The 25,326-nt window shown below is 42.1% G+C and overlaps 1 protein-coding gene across 3 annotated transcripts; it reads left to right on the forward strand.

Moving 5' to 3' along the window:
- The first annotated feature begins 625 nt into the window (after positions 1-625).
- On the forward strand, positions 626-24,908 carry beat-IIa (beaten path IIa). Of its 3 annotated transcripts, XM_017246852.3 has the most exons (8): positions 626-770; positions 966-1,670; positions 13,250-13,464; positions 14,773-14,908; positions 18,143-18,276; positions 23,537-23,825; positions 23,939-24,309; positions 24,389-24,908. In XM_017246852.3, exons 2-7 carry the CDS (start codon positions 1,436-1,438, stop codon positions 24,277-24,279), a joined length of 1,350 nt encoding a protein of 449 aa, XP_017102341.2. In that variant the 5' UTR covers positions 626-770; positions 966-1,435; the 3' UTR covers positions 24,280-24,309; positions 24,389-24,908. The 3 variants fall into 3 exon arrangements, with proteins under 3 accessions (XP_017102341.2, XP_070137919.1, XP_017102340.2); XM_070281818.1 differs by having other exon boundaries at positions 23,939-24,908; XM_017246851.3 differs by lacking the exon at positions 626-770 and having other exon boundaries at positions 848-1,670; positions 23,939-24,908.
- The last annotated feature ends 418 nt before the right edge of the window (positions 24,909-25,326 follow it).

A 25,326-nucleotide genomic window follows, 5' to 3' on the forward strand; every position in this document is an offset into this window, starting at 1 on the left:
GATCTAGTTGTGTTTTCCTTTATGCAAGGAACAACCTTCACCGCCACTCCCCCAATGCTAGAGTCTTACAAAACGCTGCGGCAATGAAAGCCGGAAAATTTGTTGCATGGGGGTGGCAAAAAGTAATTGCAACTTAAATAAACAAAACGTCGGAGCGGCGACCGCAGGGCGGAGTGCAAACAGTGGCAGTAACGGGTTAAGTGGCAGCATCCTCCAGTCATTTGAAAGGGTTAAGCATGCCTTGCCCCACACACACAGACATAGCAGTGCCAGTGCCAGTGCCAGTGTGTATGAAGTTGAAGTGGATGCCACTTGTGCACAGCCTCATTAGTAGGAACAAAAAATTCGCTCACAAAGCCCTCACTTTGTTCTCGTTAAATTACACTCTGCTTTTTGGTTTGTTTGCAGTTCGGTTTTTGTTTCAGATGATTTGTTATTGTTTATCATGTTTATGTTTGCATTGGCACTGGAGAATTTCCTGTTTGTCGCGGTGTTGCCGCAGCATGTTGCCGCAACATGCGTCTGGCTTCGGCAACACGCTGTCCCCCGGCACTTCCAGGGCGCTAATTTTGGAAATGTTAGGGCTGTCTTTTTCGGCTTTCGGGGTGTGTTCTTGGGGAACGGCCTGATAACTCCTCAGTCGTTTGTCAACTTGTCGTAGGTGCGGAAGTCCTATTAGTTCGGTTCTGTTTCGGTTTTGTTTACACGAAAAGGAGACAGTTGTATAATTTAATTTAATAAAGTTTATCAGAAAATAGATTTTCAACAAGGTGCTGTGGATTTTAAAAAAATTTAAATTTAATGTTGAAGATTTTGTTAAATTGCCTCTTAAAATATATTATTTTCTTTTATTTGGCTTTTATTTCCGCTTTTTGTTCGCATACTAGAAATGCTATTAAAGTGACAGCTGTTCTCTTTAAATATACACCGTCTAAAGTTTGTTTATTATCCATTTCGCTTTGCAGTGTACTTCCGGCCAAAACAGCTGGACACAAAAGCCATTTATGAGTGTGTGAAGTGAAGAACCCAAAAACCACCAAATGGATTTTGTCTAAACTCTCTGCAGAAAAACTAGACCAGAGGAAAACCATCAGAAGCAGAGCCATTAACCAGCGGAAATTGGAATGTATAAACAATCAGCAAAATGTGCAAACTCGTGGAGTGCCAATCAAAAGCCAACTTGAGTGAAAGTGAAAAATCGTGGTGCGGGGAATATATTAATTATCCGGCTGTTTATTAGTAAAGTTTTCCCAAAGCGGCAGACAATTTATTTATGGGCCAACTTGCCAATGCAAAGAAAACCAAGTTGCTGCCAGTCGGGCATTAATAATTTGCATATACCATTTCCCCCAACCTTTCCCCAGCCACCAGACCAACACAAAGTAGACAGTGCGGCGTGTGAAGTTGAAGTGTTTATTAAATAGTCTTGCTACAAATGCGAGACATTTGCCCGAGCACCAAAGTCCTCGCATTTTCCCCCATAGAAATGTTAGAGCTGCAACTGCGAGAAGATTTGTCCGCCACTGACTTGGGAGGAATCTGCGAAATGCGACCCCAAAGAGCCACGGATCCGGGCCATCGTCAGAGCCGGAGAAAATGCGACTCCAACCGCTGGACTCTCTCTGCGAATTTCTGCCTGCTGCTGCTAGCTGTACTATTTCTGAGCATGGGTAAGTATCGTTCTTGTTTGGATTAATCCCGATGCCAAGTATAATGTTTACCAAGCGGATAACATCAAAGTTTTAAGTTGCCATTTTATGGCCCACATTGAAAATTCAAAGCAAAGGCTTATTTTAAAAATATTGTTCTCAAAATTTTGACACGAACTATCTCAACAATATTTTAGGTTTTAATATTAAAGTCATCAAGTATCTGCTTGTCTGAACTATTTTCAAAATCAACAAATAAAAGACCACAAGCACTCGACTTAGAGTTTCATTTGTACAATTTAATGAAGTATTTGTCAGGCTTCGAATGCCACTTCGTCCCTCCGAGAACTGTCATCCCTTTTCAAGTGGTATCAGGCCATCTGGGAGGCAGGCATACTGTCAACCCGAACCCCTAACTCAATTGACTGCGTCTGCTCCACTTTTTGTACGTTTTTTTCGCCAAGTCCAATGCGATGGATGCTCAATTAAGTGACTCCAGTGTGGTCGCGAGATTCCCATGCATTTAAAGAAGCCTTTGCCCGACGAAAACCGAAATTAAAAGGGTACCCGAAACACATACTCCGGCTAGATGTAGACACAGAAACAATCGATACTTGAAATGGCAGTCGAAACAACACTTTGACATAATAAAATACAAATAAAAGGGCACAACACAGCCGCCAATTGATTGACGAAGTGGCAAAGATCTGAAGAGAGTGGAGAGTGGAAAATGGAAGCGGGAAAAGGGAAATGGGAAAGTGCTGGGCAATAAAAAGGATTGACAGCCAGAGGCAGTCGTCGATTTCTAAGCGGTGGCGAGGTGTCATTCCGCCGGATAGGAGGGAGACGATGGGGATCCACTCGACTGGCTGTCAATGACAATCAACAGCGGAATCAGATTCCGCACACACTCCATTCCGGAGCGGGATCTGGAGCGCTAATGCTGATGCTGAATGCTTGTAAAAAGTTTTTAATGACCCTCCAATGCCGTGTCGCCATGGCCACAAACCTAACAGAATCGTGGGGAATCGAATCGATGCAGGCACGGGGCTGACAAAAGGGTCGTTTCCACACTTGCCAAAGCAAATCTGTGTCAGGCTGTTGCTTCATTACTCGGCTGCTAATGAACAGCTTAAGCAGCATCGCGTCCGATTGTGCAGCGTATTTCAATTCGGGGGAATTCTAGTCAGAAATGCTGCAGTTGCAGTTTCTAGCCGAGTAAATGCTAGCACAAAAATGGAGAGCTTCCTTAAAAGGTTATAGTCTTCAAGGAATTGCATATTTATTATAGTTTTCAACGATTTACGTTTTATTGAAAAAGAATTCATTGGTTATAAATTTATCAGTAACTATGCAGGTTTATTTTCAAAAATTGAACTCTAATTTTAGCCTCAAATATCTGAGTGGCATTTTATCGAAGTGGATTCCCGGCTGCACCGATTGGAGTGCATTTTTCGGCACTCGAAGTGGGGGTGAGAAAAACAAAGTGAGTCGGGGCAGAGATTTGTGTTCCGTGATCCGTGACTCAATCGATTGCGTTGTTGTAGGTCCTTGGCACTTCACGGCATTGTGAAGATTTGCAGTCGGTGTGCGGGGAGTGAGTGAGTGCATCAGTGGAACCGAAAACCGGGCCAGAATCAGGAACACAGGCGTTAGAGTCAGCGCTTTATTAGATGGAGGCCGCGGCGCTAATGGATGGGGTTAATGGGCTAGGGTTGCCGGGAAAGTGGTGGATTAGTAAAAGTGAATTAGAACCGAAAATGGGAATCTATTGTTGTGATGTACGACGGACGGCAGGCAATATCCACGCTCCCAAAAGAAGTGCGGTGATAAATCAGTGCATTGAGTGCCATGATTACTAATAAATTTGATTTGATTTACCATTTGGCTTTTTACGGTCCAGTGATTGTGTAAACTCGTTTCCATCAAATTATAAAATTGGAAAAGTGCAAAATAATCGGATGTATATACCCATAAATCCCATCAGTACACAACACACAGATCAATTCGTAATCAATTTTGTCATTTGCTAACTAATAACAGAATGCAATTCAACTATAATTTTGACGTTCGCCCGAATACTACTCCTCTATTGTGTATGAACAGGGTTTTAGCTGGAGCCGACTAGATATTACTCTAGAATGGAGTACAAAAGAATATTACCTACTGAAAAAATGTATGAAAAACTTTGAAATAAATAATAGTTTTAGTCCATAGAGATTTTTATAATTACCAAGTATAATTCATATTATTTACTAAGACTTTATTGAACTACTGATTGAGCTGATATCAGTCAGAGAGTAAAGAATTATCTCTGAAATATTAATTGCAAAATAATATTGACAGACGGGAAACAAATTACAAATAAAATATGTAAATTTCTAGCGGCTCTACGTTGTGAAAATAGCAGTGGCATAAATTCGAGGGCGCCAACACATTTCGGCCAGCAATCAATTTATGCACTTGACAAAAATTTCAGAAAAGGTAAATCGTAATAGTGTATCTGTTCCAGAAGAGGGGTTTTTTCCGGGTTTTCTATGGGCCGGGGGCTTAGCCCCGTCTGTGTTTGTTTATTATTAATGCAATTTGTAATTATTTGTTTTGGTGGCATGACTGGTATGCTTATACACCCTCCTAACCCGATCTCGACTGTTTGCCAGCTTGTTTATTTGTTTGCTTGCCACAGCCATAAAACGCAATTATCTCACACAAAGAACAAAGCAGAGTGCAAGCGAATTGCAGCCGGGGGGATCACCTCTTACCCTATCCAATGTCTATCCCCTTCTGAAACTTCCAAATGTGGATATTGCCCCGACCCGCCTTGGTTATAACGAGAGTGTCAGCTAGAGTTTTCGAAAAGCTGCAAAAGTTGTCGCCAGCATCATCCGAGCATTTCGCTTTTCGCATTTGGGTTGCCATAATTAACTTATTTTGTACATTAGCAACAGATTTTGTTTATTAACGCATGTGCGCTTGCTTTCAGTAATGCGATACCATTCACCCACCCGACTTCGTACCTCCACAAGGGCCGGGCTTTTGGCTTTAATGTGCGCCGGGGGCAGGGACCACGGGGCGCATACTTATCTTTTGGCATTGCGAAGAGAGTTTATTTGTTTTCTGCTTGTGGTCGGTGGGTTTGCTGGGTTGGTAGGTTGGTGGGTCGGTGAGACCGTGGGTTGCCATTTTGTGCGGCGTCTGTCGCATAATTTATTTATCATTAGCAAAATTTGGCAAGCATTGGAATGCCTTACCCAGCTTTCCACTGCTGCTCCCCAATTTTCCGCAATTCCTTCCCAAGACGGCTCAGTTGTGTCTGTGTATTTGGCTAAATAGTTGAAATAATTAGGCTCATTAGAAGTTTTGTAGGTTTCTGGCCGGAGTGCTGCCTTGATTGACAAGTGCAAATTGGTATTAATGCAGAAATTCGAGGAACTTCAAAAGCCACAGGCAAAAGGAGAGTTGGTTGAACAAAAGTTTCTGCGAAAATTATAAATTAAATGAGATAATTTGTGATTTGCAAATATTTTACAAATTTCGTTGTTTTTTTTTTTTTATTTAGCAATGATTTTGATATTTTAATTGTAATGGAAAACCATTTAAAACCAAATTGTAATTAAAAACCTCCAGATAACGTTACACAAATCTTTTGTGCGTCTTGATACATTAAATTCGGTTGAAAAATATGTATACCGGAAAATCCTGATGTTTGAACTCGATCGGGCAATAGTTCACGATTAATTAAGCAACGTTGCCTAAAAATATTTGGAACAAATCAGAGCGACAAAATCCCAACTGGCATAGCCACAGTTTTGTTTCAGTTGTTTTGCTCGATTTTTATTTTGTATACTTCTGGCACTGGCACTCCCCAAAAAACAAAAACTTGTTGTTTGCAGAATCCAAGTGGAAATACTGTGCGAAATGCAACAGCCGCAACAAAAACGGCATAAACTTTTAACAATTGCAAAACCAAATAAACAAAACGCTGGGCCAAACAAAAAGAAAACACTAAAAACTGCTGCAGGCTATAAATCTGCAATGGCTGTTGGCGGGCTGTTGAGGGGGTCCAAGGGTTATTTGCTCGGGCGGGGTTAAGGGGATTTCTGGGTGGAAAAAACGCCACGAGGGCCTTTGCACAGACCCATCCGCATCCTCATTCAAAGCAACACTCACACATTATGGGGCGAGCGCCTGCTGCGTAAATAACTAATAAGGCTCGGGGATAAATTTCAAGTGCAATTTTGTGAGCATCGTAACCAAATATAACTCGAAACAAAACCAAAAGCAAACACAACAAAAAACAAAGGCAAATTTAACGCCCGGCGGCGGTGGGCGGAAATATCCAGAGGAACACAAAAGTTAAGCGTGGCAAATGCACGAGTTGCAGTTTCTCTGCGTTTTTGTGTGCAGCACGTTTCTATGACTTAATTAAAATTATGAATGTTTTTGCCATTGCCTTGCTATGCTACACGGCCAAAAACCAACCAGAAATTGGTCGGGCTGGCGGCGAACGCAGAACAGAACGGAACAGGCCAGGACAGGACAGGATGTCCATGGCAAATGCGCTTTTTGCCAGCGAGCCAAACAAACTAGGCAAACAAACAACTAGTAGCATCAATTTATGCATAAATCAGAAGGCACAAAAACCATGCCAAATTGTAAACATAAAACGAAATGGATACAGTCCCAAATCCAATCCCAGCCCCTCGCCGCCCTCGGATTTCCCACATTGACACCACATTTGTGCGACAGTTCCGAGATCTGTAAAATAGTTACCAAAAATGAAATTTCCGAATACCATTGTCGCTTATCGCCCCATGTTGCTGCACTTTCCGAATTCCCATCCCCACTTTCCCCATTTCTGGTCGAATTTTCATTTGAAATAGCTCTCGGATTAATTTTCTAATCAAACACAATGTTGGGACCTGGGTTTGGTCAGTCGAAAATTCATTATAACTTTTATGTGCAATTCATCCGACTGTAAATCGTAAAGCTTGCGGGGGAAATGGATCACATATTGGTAAACATTGGTGTCCGACTGCTAATTAGACAGTTTTTAATTTCATATCAATTCGACTAGAAGGTAGAGTAACTCGAAATCGAATGCCTCTGGTGGCCAGGAGTATGAGGTGATTGCTTAGCTCCCACCGCAGTTGGATTTTGTATTTTCGCGGAAAGGACTGGATCCAAATCCAAACCACCAACGACTTGTTGAAAGGCCCGACAAACTGTTGGCTCGCAAAATTGATACCAGAAGCGAAATAGAAAAAGTGATCAAAAAAACAGAAATATGAATGAAAAAAGCGCCTTTGAAAAAACAAACGAAGTTGCGTGAATTCGCGTTGCCATGAGAATGAAAAAATTAAGATAAAAAATTGTGCGGAAAAACAGCGAATTGGATATTCTCTCGGAGTGTGTCATAAGGACTAGATTTTCATTAAAAAATTATACTTTTTTAAAATGAAAATATAAGATTTATGTTTTTAACAAAATGGTATGACATTTACCAAAAGCCGTACTCTGATGATATTTAATGATCACAAAAAAACTATTATATTTGAAATTCGAATGACTGAAAAGAAAGGTTAGGGTACTGGGGAAATGTTTCCAAGAAAAAACCATTCCTAGTGAAGTCGATGAATGGCGTTCAAGTTTTGGCCCTACGGCGGACATGGAGCGAGGGGATTCGGAATGGAATGGTGTGTGGAAATGGTAGTGAGTGGTCTGCTGTGGGCAGGGGCTACGGATAGCACAAACGGTCAAAAGTTCCATTAGTGTCAGGCCATGAATGCTATTTACAAGCAGTTCGCGATGCGGCATGCGAGATAAACGCTCTGACGCTCCGGCTGGGCCAAATGGAAAAACTGAGTGAACAAGAAAAGCTATGAAAAAAGCTAAAAAAAAAGAAGAAAGAAATACAGTCGGCATGCACACAAAACGCAATGGTGGAGGAAAAATAAAAATTGCTGAACTAAAAATCCATTCGGCATCGATGCTGGTTCCGAGATAACAAAATGTTTGCCGGCCAGCCTCAATTGAGTCGTAGTCGCAGACATTGCGTATACGCCAAGTGAGCAGGGCAAAAAGAAAACTAAATAAACCCATACATTCAAAGCCGATGTGGAGCGATACACTCGAAAAACGTAATTAAAATGTAGTGAAAGAGAAGGCCATTAAAGCTTAAATTTTTTTAAAACAGATACATTTTTATAGATATACTCATTTAAAAATAAATTTAAGTAAATATATATGCTCACGAAAACAGATTAAAGGTCATGGTTGAATCGTGTTATGGAGTAAATTTTAGAAAATTGAAGTAGTTTTGATGTACGAAATTGACCTTAGACCTCGCAGTGTATATTTATGTGCGCAAGGAGTCGAGTAAATGAAAATTGGCGATTCGCAAAGGGGAGACTATAGGATCCGACTAAGCAACCAACCGCCTTATGTATGTGGGTGTACTGCAATGTCACCATCATGAAAATAAAAACACAAACACACTCGTCCTTCCCACTCACACATGCATATTTATGTTTTTCACAGTGACTGTTTGCATTGGGCCCCTTAGCCCGCTCGTCTGCACAATATTTGCACAGTTATCCTTTTTGTTTTATTTGCTTAGCGCTTCTGTGCAAAGCGGAGAATAACGGAAGACTATCACGAGACTAAGGAGTGCCAGCAGGCGAGCAGTGTTCACTGTACAGTGGTAAACAACTAAACACATTCGGGCCAATATACGTCGGAGAGATGCTGAGTTAAGGACTCGAAAAGCGTGACCACGGTGCAGTGCGAGGATAAGCCCTGGGTCACGGGTTAGAGAGTGCGCCATTTCGGCACATCATCATCAGGATCATCATCGCCTTCTCCTTCACAGTCGCCTTAGCCATCATCATCATCCACTTGCAGGGCACTCGAGCAGGCAACACTCGGATTAATGTTTGTTATTATTTTTTCATTTATCGCATATATTTCTATTGTTTACTCAGACCATTCTGTCTGTTTGCAGAAAACAGACAAGGAGTGTTTTCTTATTTTCTCACTGGTTTTATTTTGTTTTGGCTCCCCTGGGGCTTGAACTCGAGTTTGCCTGGATTTTGTGTTTTTTTAAACCACTGCCACCACCTAAAAAGTGAACATTATTGAGTGACAAAAAGGATTAGTTATCAATTAATCGGGCTGGCTATTAATTGAAATACACAGCGATTTAAATGTAATTTAAATTATTTGGTGTTTTTGCTTTATTATTTAATTCAATATTTGATTATCGGGCACATAATTAAATTGTCATCCGTAATTCAATTTAATCGTCAAGCAATTAGCAAATGGAAATTGTGAAATCAAAATCAAAATGAGTCTTTATAAGCCCACCCAGTAACACACCCGACTTAGGCGCCACACAACATACACAACCAATTACGGTTTGCGTTTTCATAATCAGCATTTTTCATTTCCTTCGCCGAGGTGTGCCACGCCCGCTCGGACAAAGGGGATTTTAACTAAATTATGCTGGTCCTTTGTTTATGCTGATACCCTCTGGACACGAACGGGTTGGTGGGGCTATGTTTTCGGATCGGTGTTTTGGGTTGGGCCCCCATTCCCTTGCTGTGACACAAGCACAGCTAGGAAACTTGGCGGAAAAACAAAAGTAACTCCATATTCAAATACAAGACCGACTCCGGCCGAAAGTCCATTTCCAGTGGAGCAGAACTTCCACAAGAGCCAGGACCGTAACTATCATTTTTGGATTCATTAGAAGCGTTTTTCCGTCCACAGCACCAACCCTTTTTCCTGACCGATTGCAGTTTTTGCCAGACATTTTTCTGGTCCTGCTTTTTTTGGGACCCGGTTTTTTCCTGGTATTAGTTTACTACTGGGCGTGTGCGGGCTTTTGATTTATGGCTTCGAATTGTGCGAGTTGCGTTTTTTATGTTAATTAAATTGCTGTGGCTTTTGAATGAACTGCGCTGGGCTGGTAGTGAAATGTGAGCTCCTTACTACCGAGCAGCATGTGGACTAAGTGCACATGGGCACCCTGACGGCATCCAGTTCGAAAACAAACCGAAACACGATTCTAGCAAATGAACTACAGCACGCTTATTGTCACTGCCTTGGGTTCCTAAATGCTGTTGACCCAGCAGGAGGACTCGACTGTTTCGAGGCAGTTATTAGAAATTCCATTATGCATGTGTATGGGACGCCTATGTGGGCTGTGTCAACACGAGTGGCTGGGATTCAGGACCCCAGACAGGTGGTTTATCTCATCTGCTAAACACTGTCAGATAAATCGATAAATAAATTAGATGAAGTATAAAATAATATCCTTGAATATTTATTGTTTGTTTGTTAAGGGACAAGCTTCTGGAAATGCTAATGGGCTTTGATTTTAATCAGCTCAAAAAACAAGTGTACATTTTTGACAGTGTATTGCTCCCTTCTCAGGCTTTCCTCTCATTTTCAAAGCATGCTGTTTCTGGTGAATGATAAATCTTTCAATGAGCTGCCATGCAGGCAATGAGGACGCTGATGGGAAACTGAAACAGAATTGGGAGTAAAATGGAGGAAATGGGCAGTGGGTGGAAGCTCCTGGTAAACATGCCAAGGAGCAATAACAGCAGCGGGACTTAACAATTTCCATTGAAGGCTGTGCAACAAAAGCCTATTAAATGCCGGGACAATGCTCACCACACGTACACATGAATGCACATAGATATTACAACCAGGCAGATGCCCCAATGTTTGTTTGTTTGTTTGTTTTAGACTTCCCTTGGCATGGAAGCGACTCTGCAAATTATAATGCTGTGATATTCACATCGTCCCATTTCGAATCGGAAATGGGAGCTTGTTTATTTTGTGCGCCTCCCACGTTTTCAGGATTTCAGGAATCCACTCACCAAAGCAAAAGCATTTATGCCCAAATTTTCAACTAGAAACAAATCGAACCCCAGATTGAAAGTAGCATCGTTTTGAGTTTTAGCAAATGGTTTATTTCAGCAATTTTGAGAGTACGCGAAGTGCTGGTAAGCATAAATTTTCAACGACCGCTGGAGTTGGCCCGTAAAAAGCAGCACTTTAACTTTTCAGTTCAGTCTCACTTGCGGTCTCACCTAACTAGATGAAAAACCCAACAATGACGCATTCTGGCCAGATCGGACAACAATAAACAAGGCGATTGCAGGACAAGAAAATGCGGTGAAAGGAGCGTGAAAAGTGTTGACTTTCGGTCCGGTGGAGAAGACCAGTTTGAGACCTGGCAGTGTGGGTTAGACAAACTGAAAACAAAGAAAAACCCGGGCCACCTGCATTGATATTTAGTAGTGGGAACTCCGTCCTTCAGATCCAGATCCCCGGGTATCGAGAGAAATCGGTAGGAGGTGGGTCCGGTGGGGCCTGTATCTGGGTATTCGACTCCATGCCATGTAAACAAATCGCAAAAGGATAAGGACAAGGCACTTGTAAGCTGGCACTTAGCAAAATCGAACAAATATGTGACTTTTGGGCAAACTTTTTACCTTCCCAACTATTTCTTGGCGAGGCTGCCTGTGCGTATGTGTGCGACTGGATTTATAGACATTGTTTGGATGCCCTGTGTTGGTTTTCCTGCGGCTCAGTTGTGCACCCAACTGTGCTGTGCTATTGCTATGATTTCTTGCTGCACTTTCCACCTAAACACTAACAAGCAAAGTTTTGCCAGCAATAAGCAAGTATTTGCGGTTGCATTTCGCTGCTTCAGCTTCAGCTTGAGCTCTAGCTCCAGCTCGAGGTCCTAGTTTTTCTTTGCTGCTCCTGCTGCTGCTGCTGCTGGGAAAACTCTCAGCGGGCTAGCACCTGCAACAGCACTTTCCAATTTTCAATTGGCAAACAAGCGGAATTTTCGATTTCAGTGTGCAAATATTTATGTGGCTAGCAGTTACTTTAAGAAACTGCTTAAGTTCAGCGCTGCCAGGCAGGTATTTCGTTCTTTTTTTCCTTTATTTGGGAGGTTTCTTTTCAGTTTTGTTGGTGTCCCTGGCCAGGACGCACGGGCAGTTGGCCAATTATGCCAGCAGGCCCCGGTGGTCATTAAGGTCAATGTGCAAGAATTCATTTTACAGCCTGCAAATGGAGTAAATGTTAAAGGGCAACAGCGGTGGCATAATGAAAATCATACCAATTTTCCTCCAACCAGCCATCCATGCCTCGGAAGGTCGTGCCTCGGAAAAGCATGCTGCAGCGGGTTTCCCATCGAGTGGCAAAAGATATCGGGTGATATGCAAACAACTCCCGAAGGTAATGAATTACGCACAGCTGGCGTGTAGAAAAAATGAAAACAATTTTATTTTATTCGCCTCGCGAGAGATTTACAAGGAACCGAATCCTTGACTCACATTCCACGGACTTTATTCTCGCTTTCCTTCCTTTCCCAGCTTTATCCCATTCTCTCAAAGGGACTGCTGGTAAAGCCGCAAATTATGTGCCATTATTCTTAAGGGCACAGCCGCATGAAATGTGACCCAAATAAGATATAAAAAAATTTTTGAGTGCCTTGTTAGGCTATGTTGGAGACGCTGTAAAACAGCCAACTCCATGGCATTTGGTTAAGTCAAGAGCAGGAACGCGAGGGCAAGAGCTTCCTGGCTGGCGCCTTGAATTATGCTACGCATTTGTTGACAAACGACTCAGAAATGGGCGGCCATAAAGTTGCCGGAAATTGGCGTTGATTGTTTGGTAATTAATAAAACTTGGCGAGCAAACAAGAAAATTGCCCAAGGTCGCCAGGGATTTGGGGGCTCGATTTAGTGGCCTTAGACATCATTTTGGTTGCATATTTAAAGCGTCTGGCATTGATTTATAATACAGCATTTTGCTTTCGGAAAAGTCTAAATGTAATATAATCTATTGGTATTTGGCATGAATGACAAAATTATCTCCCGGCTTACCAAATAAATCATTTTATGAGTTGGGCAATTTTTTCGGGCTTAAAAGTTGCCAGACGTTTTCATTTCAATATTTTCAATTTTGTGAGCTTGCTTTGTATTTTTGCCCCAAAAATCCCACCATAATCTATCAAGCTTTCGACGGCTGAAAAAATATTTATAAATCATTTAAGCGCCAAATATAACAGTCAGTTGACCGAAAACAAAAATAGAAAACGGACACATCTAAATCAGTGGTTTTCATGGAGTGAACTTTTAAATACCCACTATTTTATTGTTTTGTTGAATATATGAATAAATAACTGAGATAATTATTTATGAGCCTTAAGAAGACTCGTAGTTAAACATTTGCATGTATGCGTTTAAAATTTATTTTAAATTCAATGTTCAATGTTTGGAGAAAGTATTTACGCCGAGACCAGGTAAATTTATTTTTGCATCCTTTTATATGCCAACCATAAACCTTTCTGGCAATATAAAACCAGAACCAAAAACAAACTGCGTCAACTGGAAAGCAAGCATTTATGTGGCATTTAAGCGGTGGATTATGTATTATCAGTGTCACCACCGATCATGCTCTGGTACAATATTTCAATAATTTATTTAAATAAATACACTAAATTGGAATCCCCCGGCTTTGCATTTGGACGTATTTTCATCAAAGTTTTTTTTTCCATCTATGTTTTTCAGAGCTCGTCGAATGCGCGCTTCGCAATGTCAATTTAATCATCGAACCACCGGCGGTGCGACGGGGCCAGCATGTGGTGCTGAAGTGCATGTACGACCTGGAGGGGGCCCCACTTTACTCGGCCAAATTCTATCGTGGTCAATTGGAGTTCTATCGATACACCCCCGGCGAGTTTCCCAATACGAAAGTGTTTCCATTCCCCGGCATTCATGTGGATGTAAGTACCTTAGAAAGAATTGGTTCGAGGATGGCTTTTTTTTTAAAAAAAAAGTTAATCAGATTTTGGCACATGTTTTAAAAACAGATTATGAATCCATTTTATTTATATTATTGAGTCAAATGATTGTGTTTTATAAAAAAGTAGATTAAGGGCTTTATTCTCGCAGTTGATCTGTGAAAATTTTTAAATAAAATATAAATAAAATCCTTAGTCTGGGATAATAGAACCAAAAAGAATAACATGACAAAAAAACCTGTATAAGAACGTAGACTTTTTGCTGGCCATTGAGCCTGAAAGAAAGCAGAATCGGTGGTTCCTGGAAACACCACTTCGAGGTCCTTAATTGCGCGCACACTGCATTTATTTATATTGTATATTTTAAACTTTCCGCTCATGCATATTCAGTTTGGCAGTTTTATTGTTATTGGCGGTTATTCAAAAAATGCCAGAGGACACCTGGCCGGACGACTGCCGTTCTGCCGGAATTCCAGCTTTTGTGGGCGCTATCAACGCGCGGCTATCTGCGGCAAAAATTTCATTTAAATTTTTGCATGCTGCGTCTGAGTTTTGTCGCCCACCTGCAAAAAACTGCAATCTGCTGAGCGAAAATCGGATACGGAGGCAGGCAGGCTTGGCTTGGCTGTGGAGGCGTGGCCCAGGCTGAGGTCGGAGAATTGAGTCTCGACTGGGGTAATTCTACTTTGGCTAGATTATTGAAAAAGTTTATCCAGGCGGCGGTAAAAGATGGGGATTGCATGGGAGGGTTGCGGCAGCAGCCGGGGCTCTTGCAATTTCGTTGCTTCGATAAAGTTGCTCCGAATCTGGCTAAATATTTCATCAGGCTATTGAGTTTGTGCCAGTGAGTTTATCTTTAGTTTTTTGTATTTCTCTTCTATTTTATTTTTTGTTTTGTCGTCGAAAACTTTTACTTTACCTAGCCGGAGGCAATTTTTTCTTGTCGCTTTGCTCTGCTGGCTGCCTGCCTCCTGTTTGTTGGCTGGTGGCTAAGTTTGTATTTGTTTGTTTTTTAAGCTGTTTTAATAAATTTAAGTGCATTTCTTTGTTGGACTCGATGTCAGATTGCGGGCAGCTGAGCGATGGCAGGTGAACTCGATTTACAGTTTGTTTAAGTGCAGCATAATATTACTCCTTCGGCACAAATTAAAGTTTTACCCCAATCTTGGGGATTGTATACTTAGTTCCATGGACTTTTTCGCCTTCAAATAATTCAGTTTAGAATGAGAAAACTTGCATGTTTTTTTAGAGCATGGACCATGTATTAATTTTTTTGTTTTTACTCAACAGGTAACCAGCTCGAATGCCACCCAGGTACTCATACGCAATGTTGGATTCGGTCTCTCTGGAAACTTTTCATGTGAAGTCACCGCCGATGCCCCGCTTTTTTCGACCGCCACCGCAGTGGACACCATGCAAGTTGTTGGTAAGTTTCATTCAGGACATTTCGCTTTCATCTCGCTCGGTTGGCCTGTCTCCGACTAAGCTGATTCACCAAATTGGCCTAAAGTGCGCTTAAAAGCTTCCAGCTCCTAGCTTCCAGGGGCAAGCGAAAGTGGGTGAGAGTATCAGCTATCGGGCAGCCTTTGACATTCATTCTCCTTTGATCGGCGAGCATCGGTCCGTGGCTAAATTCAGTGCTGTGTGGTTGGAGAGTAAAAGTTTTTTGGTTCTTTGGTAATTTGTTTTTCCAAGGGGCCAAGGTCGCAGCAGCTGATGCTGATGCCGATGCTGCCGGCCCGGTGCTGGTTGCTAAAGTTTTGCGCTGAAAATTGCGTCATTAACAGGCCATTTCGTCTTTGCCAGATAAGCTGGTGGCTGGGAAATGAAGCAAATGAGGGTGGTGTGGCAAGGGGGTGGCCTCTGTCTGGGGTCATTTGGTAGTCTTACCTGTGCCCCACGCATTTCACGGCTTTATGCGTTTTAAATGAGCGTGGCGCGGAGCCCGCTCTGAATTACGAATTTAATCAGCGTGGCAGGGTCATGAAATCCAATGAGCAGTAGTCCGTTTCGGCTTAACAATTATTTGGCTTTTACGCTGCCAGCAGCTGGCAATAATGGGACGAGACTCTGTCTGGGGAGTTAAAGAGGCAACTAAATCCCAGCCACTCGTGTACAAGCAATGGGGTTGAACAAAGAAAGTTCCTTCTTTATTTAATACGAGATACATCCTTATATTAAATTTATCATTTTCTTGCAACATCATTTTACAAAGTGGAGTGCCGCGATGGGATTTGTATTTTTCCTGTGTAGGCTGAACAATTGCCCCGCCACTTGCGAGTGCAGCATATGGGGCGTATGCGTAATGCGACCTGATTCTAGGGCCTGTCTCGTTCAATCTTTCCATCCGCTTAGCCTGAGGCATTTCACCAATGCGCTTCGACAGCTAAATTCTGCTTAGTCGCTGATTTTTATGCCACTTGCTGGCCTGGATTTATTCCCTATCGCCCTATTTCCTCAACCCCTTCGAGGGTCCTTCGAACGGGAACCCGCTGGGTGTGCGTGTGTTTGATTGAGAGCTCGACTGGGTTAATGGCTCAGTGGCTGACTGGCTCGCTGGCTGCTTGTTGCCCGGCATTAAACATTCAGATGTCTGACGTTCTGGGCTGGCCTTTATTAGATTCCCAATGCCTTAACGTCTTCCCGTCATGCCGCCAGCCGCTTGCCTCCTGCCTCCTGCTCGCTGGCTGCTTTATATTTAACGCCGCATTTAGCCCATTTAATTGGCCGCTTTTGCGTAACTGGCATCAGGGGATTAAAGCTTTTGATCGTGCGTATTTGCTTTAAATTCATGAGCCTGCCAATGCCCCGCGGCGCTTCAAGGACGCATCGCTCAAGTTATTAAAGTTTCATTAAACGCTGCGGCATTTAATTGGTTGCTCTCTGGTCCCCGGGACACACAATACATCAATGCTAGATAAGCCGGCCGGGGACTGACACACTGACAGCGCCAGCCAGCCTCAAATCTCGGGCTTTGGCGGTTGTTCGCTTACCAGTATACATATCTATGCATCCCTATATCTCTGTAGCTCTATTTTGTGGGTGTGCCGGTTCGTTTGTGTTTGTATGTGCGTAAGCTTCTGCGGCTTAGGCCTAATGTCGTCGACACTAAAACCCCAATAACTTGCCGGCTAAACAATAAATTACTGTAGCCACCAGCAGGAAGGGCCAGTAATAGGCTCCATATTGTAGTTACACTGAGGGAACCGTCTAACACTCTATCATTGGATTTTTAGAACGAATATGATTAGAAATTAGAAAAGAAACAAATTAACCCAAAGGTATTGGGCATTGGGCGTTTGAAATTATAAAATAAAATTAATTTATTTATAAAGTTCAATGCACCTTAAAAATCCTTGTATAGAATAGATTGAATACACTATGTTCTATGTTTATTTCATAAATTCTTTTCAGAGAAGTAAAGCAACTTTTTTTGTGAAGCTGCCATGAAGTCCTGTGGCTAGCTCAGATTTCTTTTACTTTAACAATCGCCAGCCCATCTCATCTGCGTAAACTTGCGCTTTAATTTCATCGATTCTGGTTCTTAGCATAGTTCCAAGTTCCTTGCTGCTCCGCCTGATGTTTTATGCATCGAGCCAGTCAGTCGTCGGTTTAGTTGTGCGCACTCATTCGCTTATGCGCCGTCCTCGGTGTAAATAACTCTGAGGTTTAATCGTGTGTTAATGAGCTCAAGTGGCAATCAGATTGCGGCCCAAGGAGCCTGAAAGCCTGAAAGGAGGCGGCTGCGTTTCAGCTCGGCGTCTGCGTGGCACATAAAATAAACACTTTGTCCTTGCGGGGCGGGGCCATTCAGCGGGCCGCCGTCTGCTCAAGGCCACCCATACCCAACCGCATCTGAAAGACTGGGTGGGACGGGCTGGGTTCGGGCAAAAGTTATGCTAATTCTGGCTTTCATTAAGTCACATCTCTGCCGACGACGAGTCAAAAGTTTATAGTTGGCAAACATTTGGGCAGCCTTAACTTTAATAACTTAATGACACGAGTCGAAGCTAAAACCAAGTGCAAAGTAGGCTGGTCAGCTGCTAAATTAAACTCGAGTCTCCACAGTCTTGAGACTGACCCTCATTAGGGCGAATTTGACGGGGCTCAAAGCCAACGAAAGCCGGTCCGGGCCAGGCCAAGAAACATTCGATGCTGGCCCGCAAAAAGGTCAAAATCTGCAAGGCAAAAAGCGCAGAAGGACGGGGATTAGAAAGCGAGACACACAGAAAGTTGCCTCGAGCCAGGGAAAAGAGCAAAGTTGCTGCCGCCTTTGTCATGGAAATTACTTTCTTCATTAGTTACTTTGTTGGCCACCCATCTCCCAGGACTCTGGTCCTGTGGCGGTTCTGGTGCCGAGGCTCCTGTTGTTCTTGGTGGCGTTGGTGTCTTCGCCTTGGTTGACTTAATTAAAAAGTTGAGCGTAGAAAGTGAGCAGGACTCTGCCGTGGCCTTGCGGTTGTGATTGAAGGGTTCTCGGGGTTTCCGGCTCCACTTATGCCTCTATTAATGTGTTTTGTGTCAGTCGTCCGGTCAACTAATTGAATTCGCTTAAGCCTAATCCCAAACACAAAAAAAAAAAAATTATTAAAAAAAAAAATAAATAAAATAAAGAATTTATTTTTAAAATAATGAACAAATTCTTAACTCCTATTTTCAGAACTTCCCGATAAACGTCCGTTACTAGCCACAGAGCATACGCGATATGAGCCTGGTGATGTCCTGCGAGCCAATTGCAGCACACATCCCTCACGTCCACGGGCCGAGCTGACTTTCACAATCAACAACATGGTGGTGAGTACTCCCAGCTCCAATCTGCAATCACTCCAATGAAATATTACTAACCTGGCTGCTTGGTCTGTTTCAATTTATTTTATGTTTCGGCTGTGAGAAAAACAAATCTGACAGCGGGTCAGCGGCTATTTTGTGTTCAAAGCAGGGCGTATCCTTTGAAGTGCTTGTCTATTCTGCTGAGAAATGAACACGAAAATGGGCTAGGACAAGACTTTAATCAAAAGGGTTTTTCTGCAGAGCTTTCCCTCATTTTGTTGTGCGTTTTTTCGGCTACCATTGGCCTTGGGGGCTCGTCCATCCGTCACCGTGGCGTATGCGCAATTTCACAGCCTGCCAGCGAGCGTAAGGATTGTCATGTGAATTAACAATGCATGTGCGGAGACCGAAGCAGAATAAGGGCGAGAAAATAAGGCAGGGAACATAGAGTACCGCATCTGTGACTAGGATGGCTTCTTTGTCATTTAGCGGTTGCAAACATAACCAGATCGTCATGTCTGTTTCTGTGATGTCACAAGGTCTCAACTGCAAGATGATAGCAAGCATGTTATGATAATTTTACAGGGTTATAAAAATGTGTAAATGTTATTATTATTATGGAGTAATAATTTTAAACTATAACTAAAAAATTATTAATTAGAAAACAATTTAGAAAAAAGATGAGTAAAAAATAAAAGAAAGATAAAAAATAGGCTAACATTTGGAAAAGTACCATATCTATTTAAAAATAATGTGGTTTTGTACATTAGATGGCTTAAAAATAAATAAGCCAAGCTGCCAGCTCTGAAGATTGCAAACAGAAGCCGCAGCTGTGCTTGCAAAGACTCTGTGGCTGTCACTCCATGTGGATTTTCACTTTTGGTAGCTGTCGTCATTGTCATGTTGCCATTGTTGTCCTGTGCCGCCCCGTGCCAGAGCTTGTGGAGTAACTGTATTCTTTTCCTGCAAACTTTTTTTAACCATTGCAATTTTATGAATATGCATGCCACATGCGACGCGCCACCTATCCACCACCAACGCTTGGGTTAAATTTTTGACCCCAGGCCCCTGGATGTCAAGAGCAGTTGAATCGGTCAAGGCAAGGCTCTGGGTTTTCGTTCTATTTGCGTTTGAAAAGGATTCTGTCTGAGCCAGGGGAACTTGAAGTGGAGTCTGTATATCCTGCCACGTGCTTAACAGGTTGCATAAGTTTCCCCCATTCAGCAGCTTTACATTTTCTCTTGATGCTTAGAATCTTGCTTTGGGGAAAATGTTGCCAGAAGAGTTGGTAGGAAAATGGAATTACAAGGTTAAAGGAATGTATAATTTTGCATCGAAACATTTCTGCATGACTGTCTAGGAGTGGATAGAGGCACTGCTTCGGATCAGATTCTCATTGTTATCGCAGAACAAAGAAAATCGTTCCTTTCGTTGGACCAAATATACCAAAATTCAAATTATGGATTTTATACAATATTTTGGAAGCACAATACGAGCAGGAGCTAAAGGTCCTGTTGCTCAAGTGCTGATTTTATTAGCCAAAATCCTCTTTGAGGATATGCTCTCTATTAGTCTTAAGACCCAGCCCCTGACACTTTAAAGGCGGTGGCGTCTAGCGATGTCAATGCTTCTGAAAAATGGTTGCCACATTCCAGAAGCGCACTTGGCATGCTCGCATTAAACATGATAAATGAATTCAAATCATTTGCACCGCAATAACTCTCACCCGGAACGAACTCCGGGCTCCGTCCGGGAGAATATTCAAACGGGTTGTTGCCTGGAAATGAAATGATAGCTTATCGGCAATGCCTCTCGGAGCTGCCACCGATGCTGTGTGGTTTAAGTTGCTATGCCAGGGAGACAGGGGCCGACGAAGACACCAGCAAGGCCACTGAGAACTTTTGGCAATGGCAACCAATGGCAGCCAGACAACAAACAGTAAGCAAACGTGGCAGACATTGACTAAAATTGAGTAGAAAACGATACCGCAGGAGGAAGATATATTACAATTGCCGATCACAGGAAACAAATGAATATTTCATGCTGTGCAAATCAACAAGGATGAGAAAGGGGTCCGAGGAAGGAAAGCACACGCACACTCAGGCACTTCCTACATTTCCAGCAAAGTTTACGTTAAAAGGTGCGCCGGCAAGGAGCCACAACTTTCTGTTGACAAAAGTTTTTGCGGTGAAATGCCACAGGAGTAATTTGCAAGAGGTCCGGACCCAAATGCTTCCACCCTCAACCCCCTGAAGGACCAACTACACCCACGCACAGCAGAGGTTAACATTTTGAGAAAAAATTCCAAAAATACAATTTAAATGGAAAGAATCTTTAGGGAATATAAGGCTTACAAAATCTATGAGTATGTTTTTGTATCTTTGAGAAATTCAAAATATTTCCCAACTCTACTATTTTGCCCACAACTGTAGATCAGCATCTACCCCTGCGACATATGTGCTTTTGGTTTCAGCCTGCTCCTGTGGCTCCTGTTTGGGGTCCTGCCTGTTTCCGCCCGGGGCCTGGGCATTAATCATTCGGCATGTAAATTGCCAATTAATAACTGCTGCATGTCATTTGGCGTCGGCTTAAAAATGCTACGCAGAATTTGCCATCATCAGGGTTGAACGAACGTTGGACTCCGGAATCTTTGAGAGGCGTTTGCCAAACTTCTAGGCGCATTCGCATTAATGAAGACAAATAGCACTTGAGCCCTGCCAAATTTAGCGGAAAATTGAAAAAGCTTCTCAGCCAGCAGTTGGCAGCCATAGTCCTTTGTGCCATAGTTTTTTTTTCTGTACCTACTAGCATTTTTGGCAACCAGAAGGCCCAAAGTAACCCCCAAAAAGGCGCAGTAACGGGCCGAAAGATATTGCAGTGCTATCCACAATTTATTTGTTATTGATACGTTGGCAATGCATTGGCCCCAAACACACAAACGCACACCCAGAGTTGGGGGACAAATTTTGCACTATATTGGATGAAATATAAAATATATTTATTGTACTTTTCGGAGAATCGGTCTGGGAAGGGAGTCACAAAAGTTTCGGTTGAACGAATACATGGAAATTTATGCCTGCAGTCAAAGTGTCACAGGAAAAAGGAATGGGTTTGAACCCAAATACTATTTGCTCCCATTTAAACTTAAAATTGGAGCGAATTCAAATGCCTCTTTAATGCAAAAATTAAAATTAAATTTTAAAATAGAATTGGTCTAAAAGTCTGTAGAATTCACTACAAATATTTGTTTGTATTGCTCTTGAGTTTAAGCCGAGATCTATGACTTAAAGCGCTCCCCATAAAGTAGCTATATTTTCAGTTTATCTAGGACACATGCTCCATTAGTCGAACACTTACCAAAAACTCTTATAAGCTGCAATACAATATGCAGCTCCATTGCCGAAAATTCGCACATAAGTTCGGGGCTTGAATTCTTTGGAGGCTCCGGCAGCCTCCATGGACACCACTATTAAAAATATATAATTTCCCATGTATGCAAAGCCCAGAAAGAATAAAGAAAAGTGCCAAGAAAAATATGAAAATGGTAGGAGAACTCTTGCTGGTTAAACATCTGCTTTTTGGCATGCACATGCGTATGGCTAAAAATTATTTATCAAAGCGCAAATCCTTTTGCACACACACACTTTCTCATGGGGAACTAGAGAAGAGCTGTAGTGAACTGAAGAGAATGGTGGAGATAGAGAAGGACTCGGAGCTGGCGAGTGGCACATTCTCCTATGGCAACAATTTTACAGTGAATTGCACTAAATAACTGCCATTAAGCATAAAAGCTGTTCTCGCATGAAGGAGCTGCTGGCAGCATTTAAGCCAAATGCAAGTTTAAGCATCTTAGAGATGGCGCAAATAAAGTGGACTTACGCTGCGAGAACGTGGACACAGATATAGATACAGCTACAGCTACAGATGCGGATGAGGATTTGGCCCAATGCAAGCCAAAGGAAAGGCACAAATAGCGCATTAGACATACTAGTGGACCAATGGCAAAGGGAAGCCCTCAGCAAAAGGCACAGTACAAGCAAGGCAAGCTGCAAAAGCTGGCACAGCCTGCAGGGAACTGGGAAAACTTTCGTCAGTTTTGGATCTTTTCGCTGTTAGGCAGGCGGTGCTGGCCATGTCCAATGTACCCAAACCGTTGCCCTATCGGCAGGACATGCAAGGACTGCAGACGCTGCAGCCACTAATGTGCGCAATTGTGTGGGGTTCCACAAAAAAAATTAATGGAAAGTGTATTCCCTACAAGTTTTGAAGTAGGGATAGGGAAGTAGGGAATTCATATCCGAAACTATTTTTGAAAATGTATCAACATTTTTGGTATAAAATAAAACAAAAAAATATAAGTTTTTTCCGACAAAAAAGTTAGAATTAAATAGTTGCTATCTAAGCAATCATTTTAGCAGGGTGATTGGTGGTCGGTTTTCGAAATAACTCCCTTTGCTTTTGGTGTTTGTGTTGTCCTTAGACGCCGCCGCTTTTTGCTGCATTGCATTAACACAGATAAAGTTCCTTGATACATAATTTCCATGCATACAGAAGTGTCCCCCAGCACATGTGGCAAATCCCCTTACCGTACCACTCGCTTCAGACCATTCTCTGTCCCGCCGCCATTGCTCTTCGGCAAACTGTGCCAACTTGCAAATGGCGACAAGATGCTGGCTGGCAAAAGTTTTTTCCTTCTGCTCGGTCCGTCCGACCGGCCAAAAGAAGAAGAAGTACAAACAAAAGTATTACGAGCGTGAGGGCTAAACGTTGCCAAATGTTGAAGCCCCGCCACCTCCTTGGAGCGCCTTAAAATATTCAAATGCATTTGCAAGCGTAAAATAAACAGGCGCAGTCTAAAATTATAATCCCCTTGTTCGTTTCACAAGGCACTGAAAAGAATAAAAGTAAAGAACAAGTAAAAAATATGAAAGTAAAGAACATTAAGCTAATAAATAATTCGGAGAAAGATTCTTGTTTTTTCTGTTTTTTGTAGATACTATTTTAATCATTGTTTTTTAAATAATAATAAAATTAAATCATTTTTTTTTTTTCAAACAATCAACAATTTTTTTAAGTGCTATATAATATATTTCTTTTTATACAAAACTGTAATCCGTGTAATTTCTTTTATGTTTATGTATTTGAATTTTGTAATTCACCTTTTAAGCTTTCAACGAATATTCTGCAAGAAAACAATTTTAAATCCTTAAATTTCACTTATTTTGTTTAACTTGAAAGGAGAGAGGCTTAATATTTAATTTTGGGAATTGTATCTTTTTTTCAGATAAGCGATGTGGAGACCCAGTACATACGCACTATCGATAACCTGATTGTTTCGCGCGTTTCGCTAAAGATGCAATTGCAGGCAGTGCACTTCTCGAGCGTGAATCCGCACAGTTACAACAGAATGTACGGCCAGAACTCGGTTTACGAGCACGGGGGCCCGGGCTACCCTTCGAACCAAAATCCCGGCGGATTGCTGTTGCGCTGCTCTGCGCAAATTGGCGACCTCTACCAGGAGTATAAGGAAATCGAGCTCGGCACACCGCAGAAGGATCCCATACCGGCACGTGGTAAGTTGCCATAGTTGTAAGCCAATTACGCCGCAACCCAACTGATCCATCTGCCTTCCGACTCCGAATCCGGTTTCGCCTCTATTTTCCTTTCATTTCATTTCCGACTGCAGTTACGCTTTCCTCCGACTCGAGCCTGAAGAACTTTTTCAGCACATATTTCGCGAGATCCGCAGCGGCGAATTGGCGAATCCTGCCCGGCGTCCTTGCGGCGCCCGTTGTAATGGCCACACTGGCGGCTCTGCTGGGGCTAATTGAGGTTGCATTTGAAACCAGTTACGCAACTGAAACGGCTGCCCCTCCGATGTCACATTCCAAGGAGCAAATGGAGCGAAAGGAACGAGCGGAGGAGAAGCATCAATGCACTCTAGCACTCCTGTCCAGCTGTGGCGCCTTTAAGGTGGACGGACAGCAACTGGCCTGGCCAGAATCGCGGATACAGGAGCTGGCCTAAGCGCGTGTTACCAGTTAGTTAAATCCATAAGTAATTCAAACCCCATTTCGTTAGTTTCAAGGATCTTCATTTAATGACTGCTTTTCTTGTTGATTTTCGTTTTAACCAGAAAAACTGCATTTTGAGATGTGGTATCTACTAGCGAGCTAAAATAAAAACAACCAAAACCAAAAAAAAAGCCAAAACACACACAAACCAAAACAAAAAACAAATTAAGGTTAAGAGAACATTTATAAACTAGCCTAGTCGTAAAACAGTCCCAAAAGCTGGATGGCCGATGGAAAGAAGAGTTTAAAACTTATAAAAGCAGGACGTACACAATTCAAATATAAATGTTTACACAAACAAATAAATGTCAAAGGAAGCTAAGCAGGCAAAACCAAATAAAATGAAAATACATATGTTAAGTACATCAAAATACCGATTCAACTTTAAATGTGCAAATTATGAGAACATTTAAGAACTAAATAAACCAATGACAGAAATCAAAGGTATGTGTTTGGGCATGGAACGTGAGGAGAATGTGTGTAAAAATATATTTAAAGTAAAATATTAAATTAATTTAATTTAAATTAAATAAATAAAAGCCTTGTATGGGCATATTGTAAATGGTGGTGAAATTAAATAAAATGTGTGTTAATTTTAAACTCTGCCTTGTATTCTTATTCTTGGGTCAGGCTTTCATTGCTTTCCATTTAATTTGTGCTGACCTACCGGTGACCCCAGGGATTTTCCAATCCAATAAATTTCCTCTGTTGATTTTTGGCGTTAAGAAATCTTACTCAAAAATTTGTTCAACAAAGGCGAGTATTTCTTTGTTATTTGGCGAACTCCTCCCATTTCTGGTTATTGTCTGCATTTAGTTTGCCTGCCAAAGTGTGAAAAAACTTGCCGTTACGCAGCGGAAGAGCTGAAAGAAATATAAGAGAAGGAATCTAGTACAATGCAATGCAATGCATACTCCCCTTCCGTTTTTCGCAAGTTTTTCCATTTTTGCTGGCTGCCTTTGCCGTTTCCGTTCTGCATGCGCATTTTGTATTATATTTT

Source organism: Drosophila bipectinata, chromosome 3R, assembly GCF_030179905.1.
Source record: "Drosophila bipectinata strain 14024-0381.07 chromosome 3R, DbipHiC1v2, whole genome shotgun sequence".
Classification (NCBI taxonomy): domain Eukaryota; kingdom Metazoa; phylum Arthropoda; class Insecta; order Diptera; family Drosophilidae; genus Drosophila; species Drosophila bipectinata.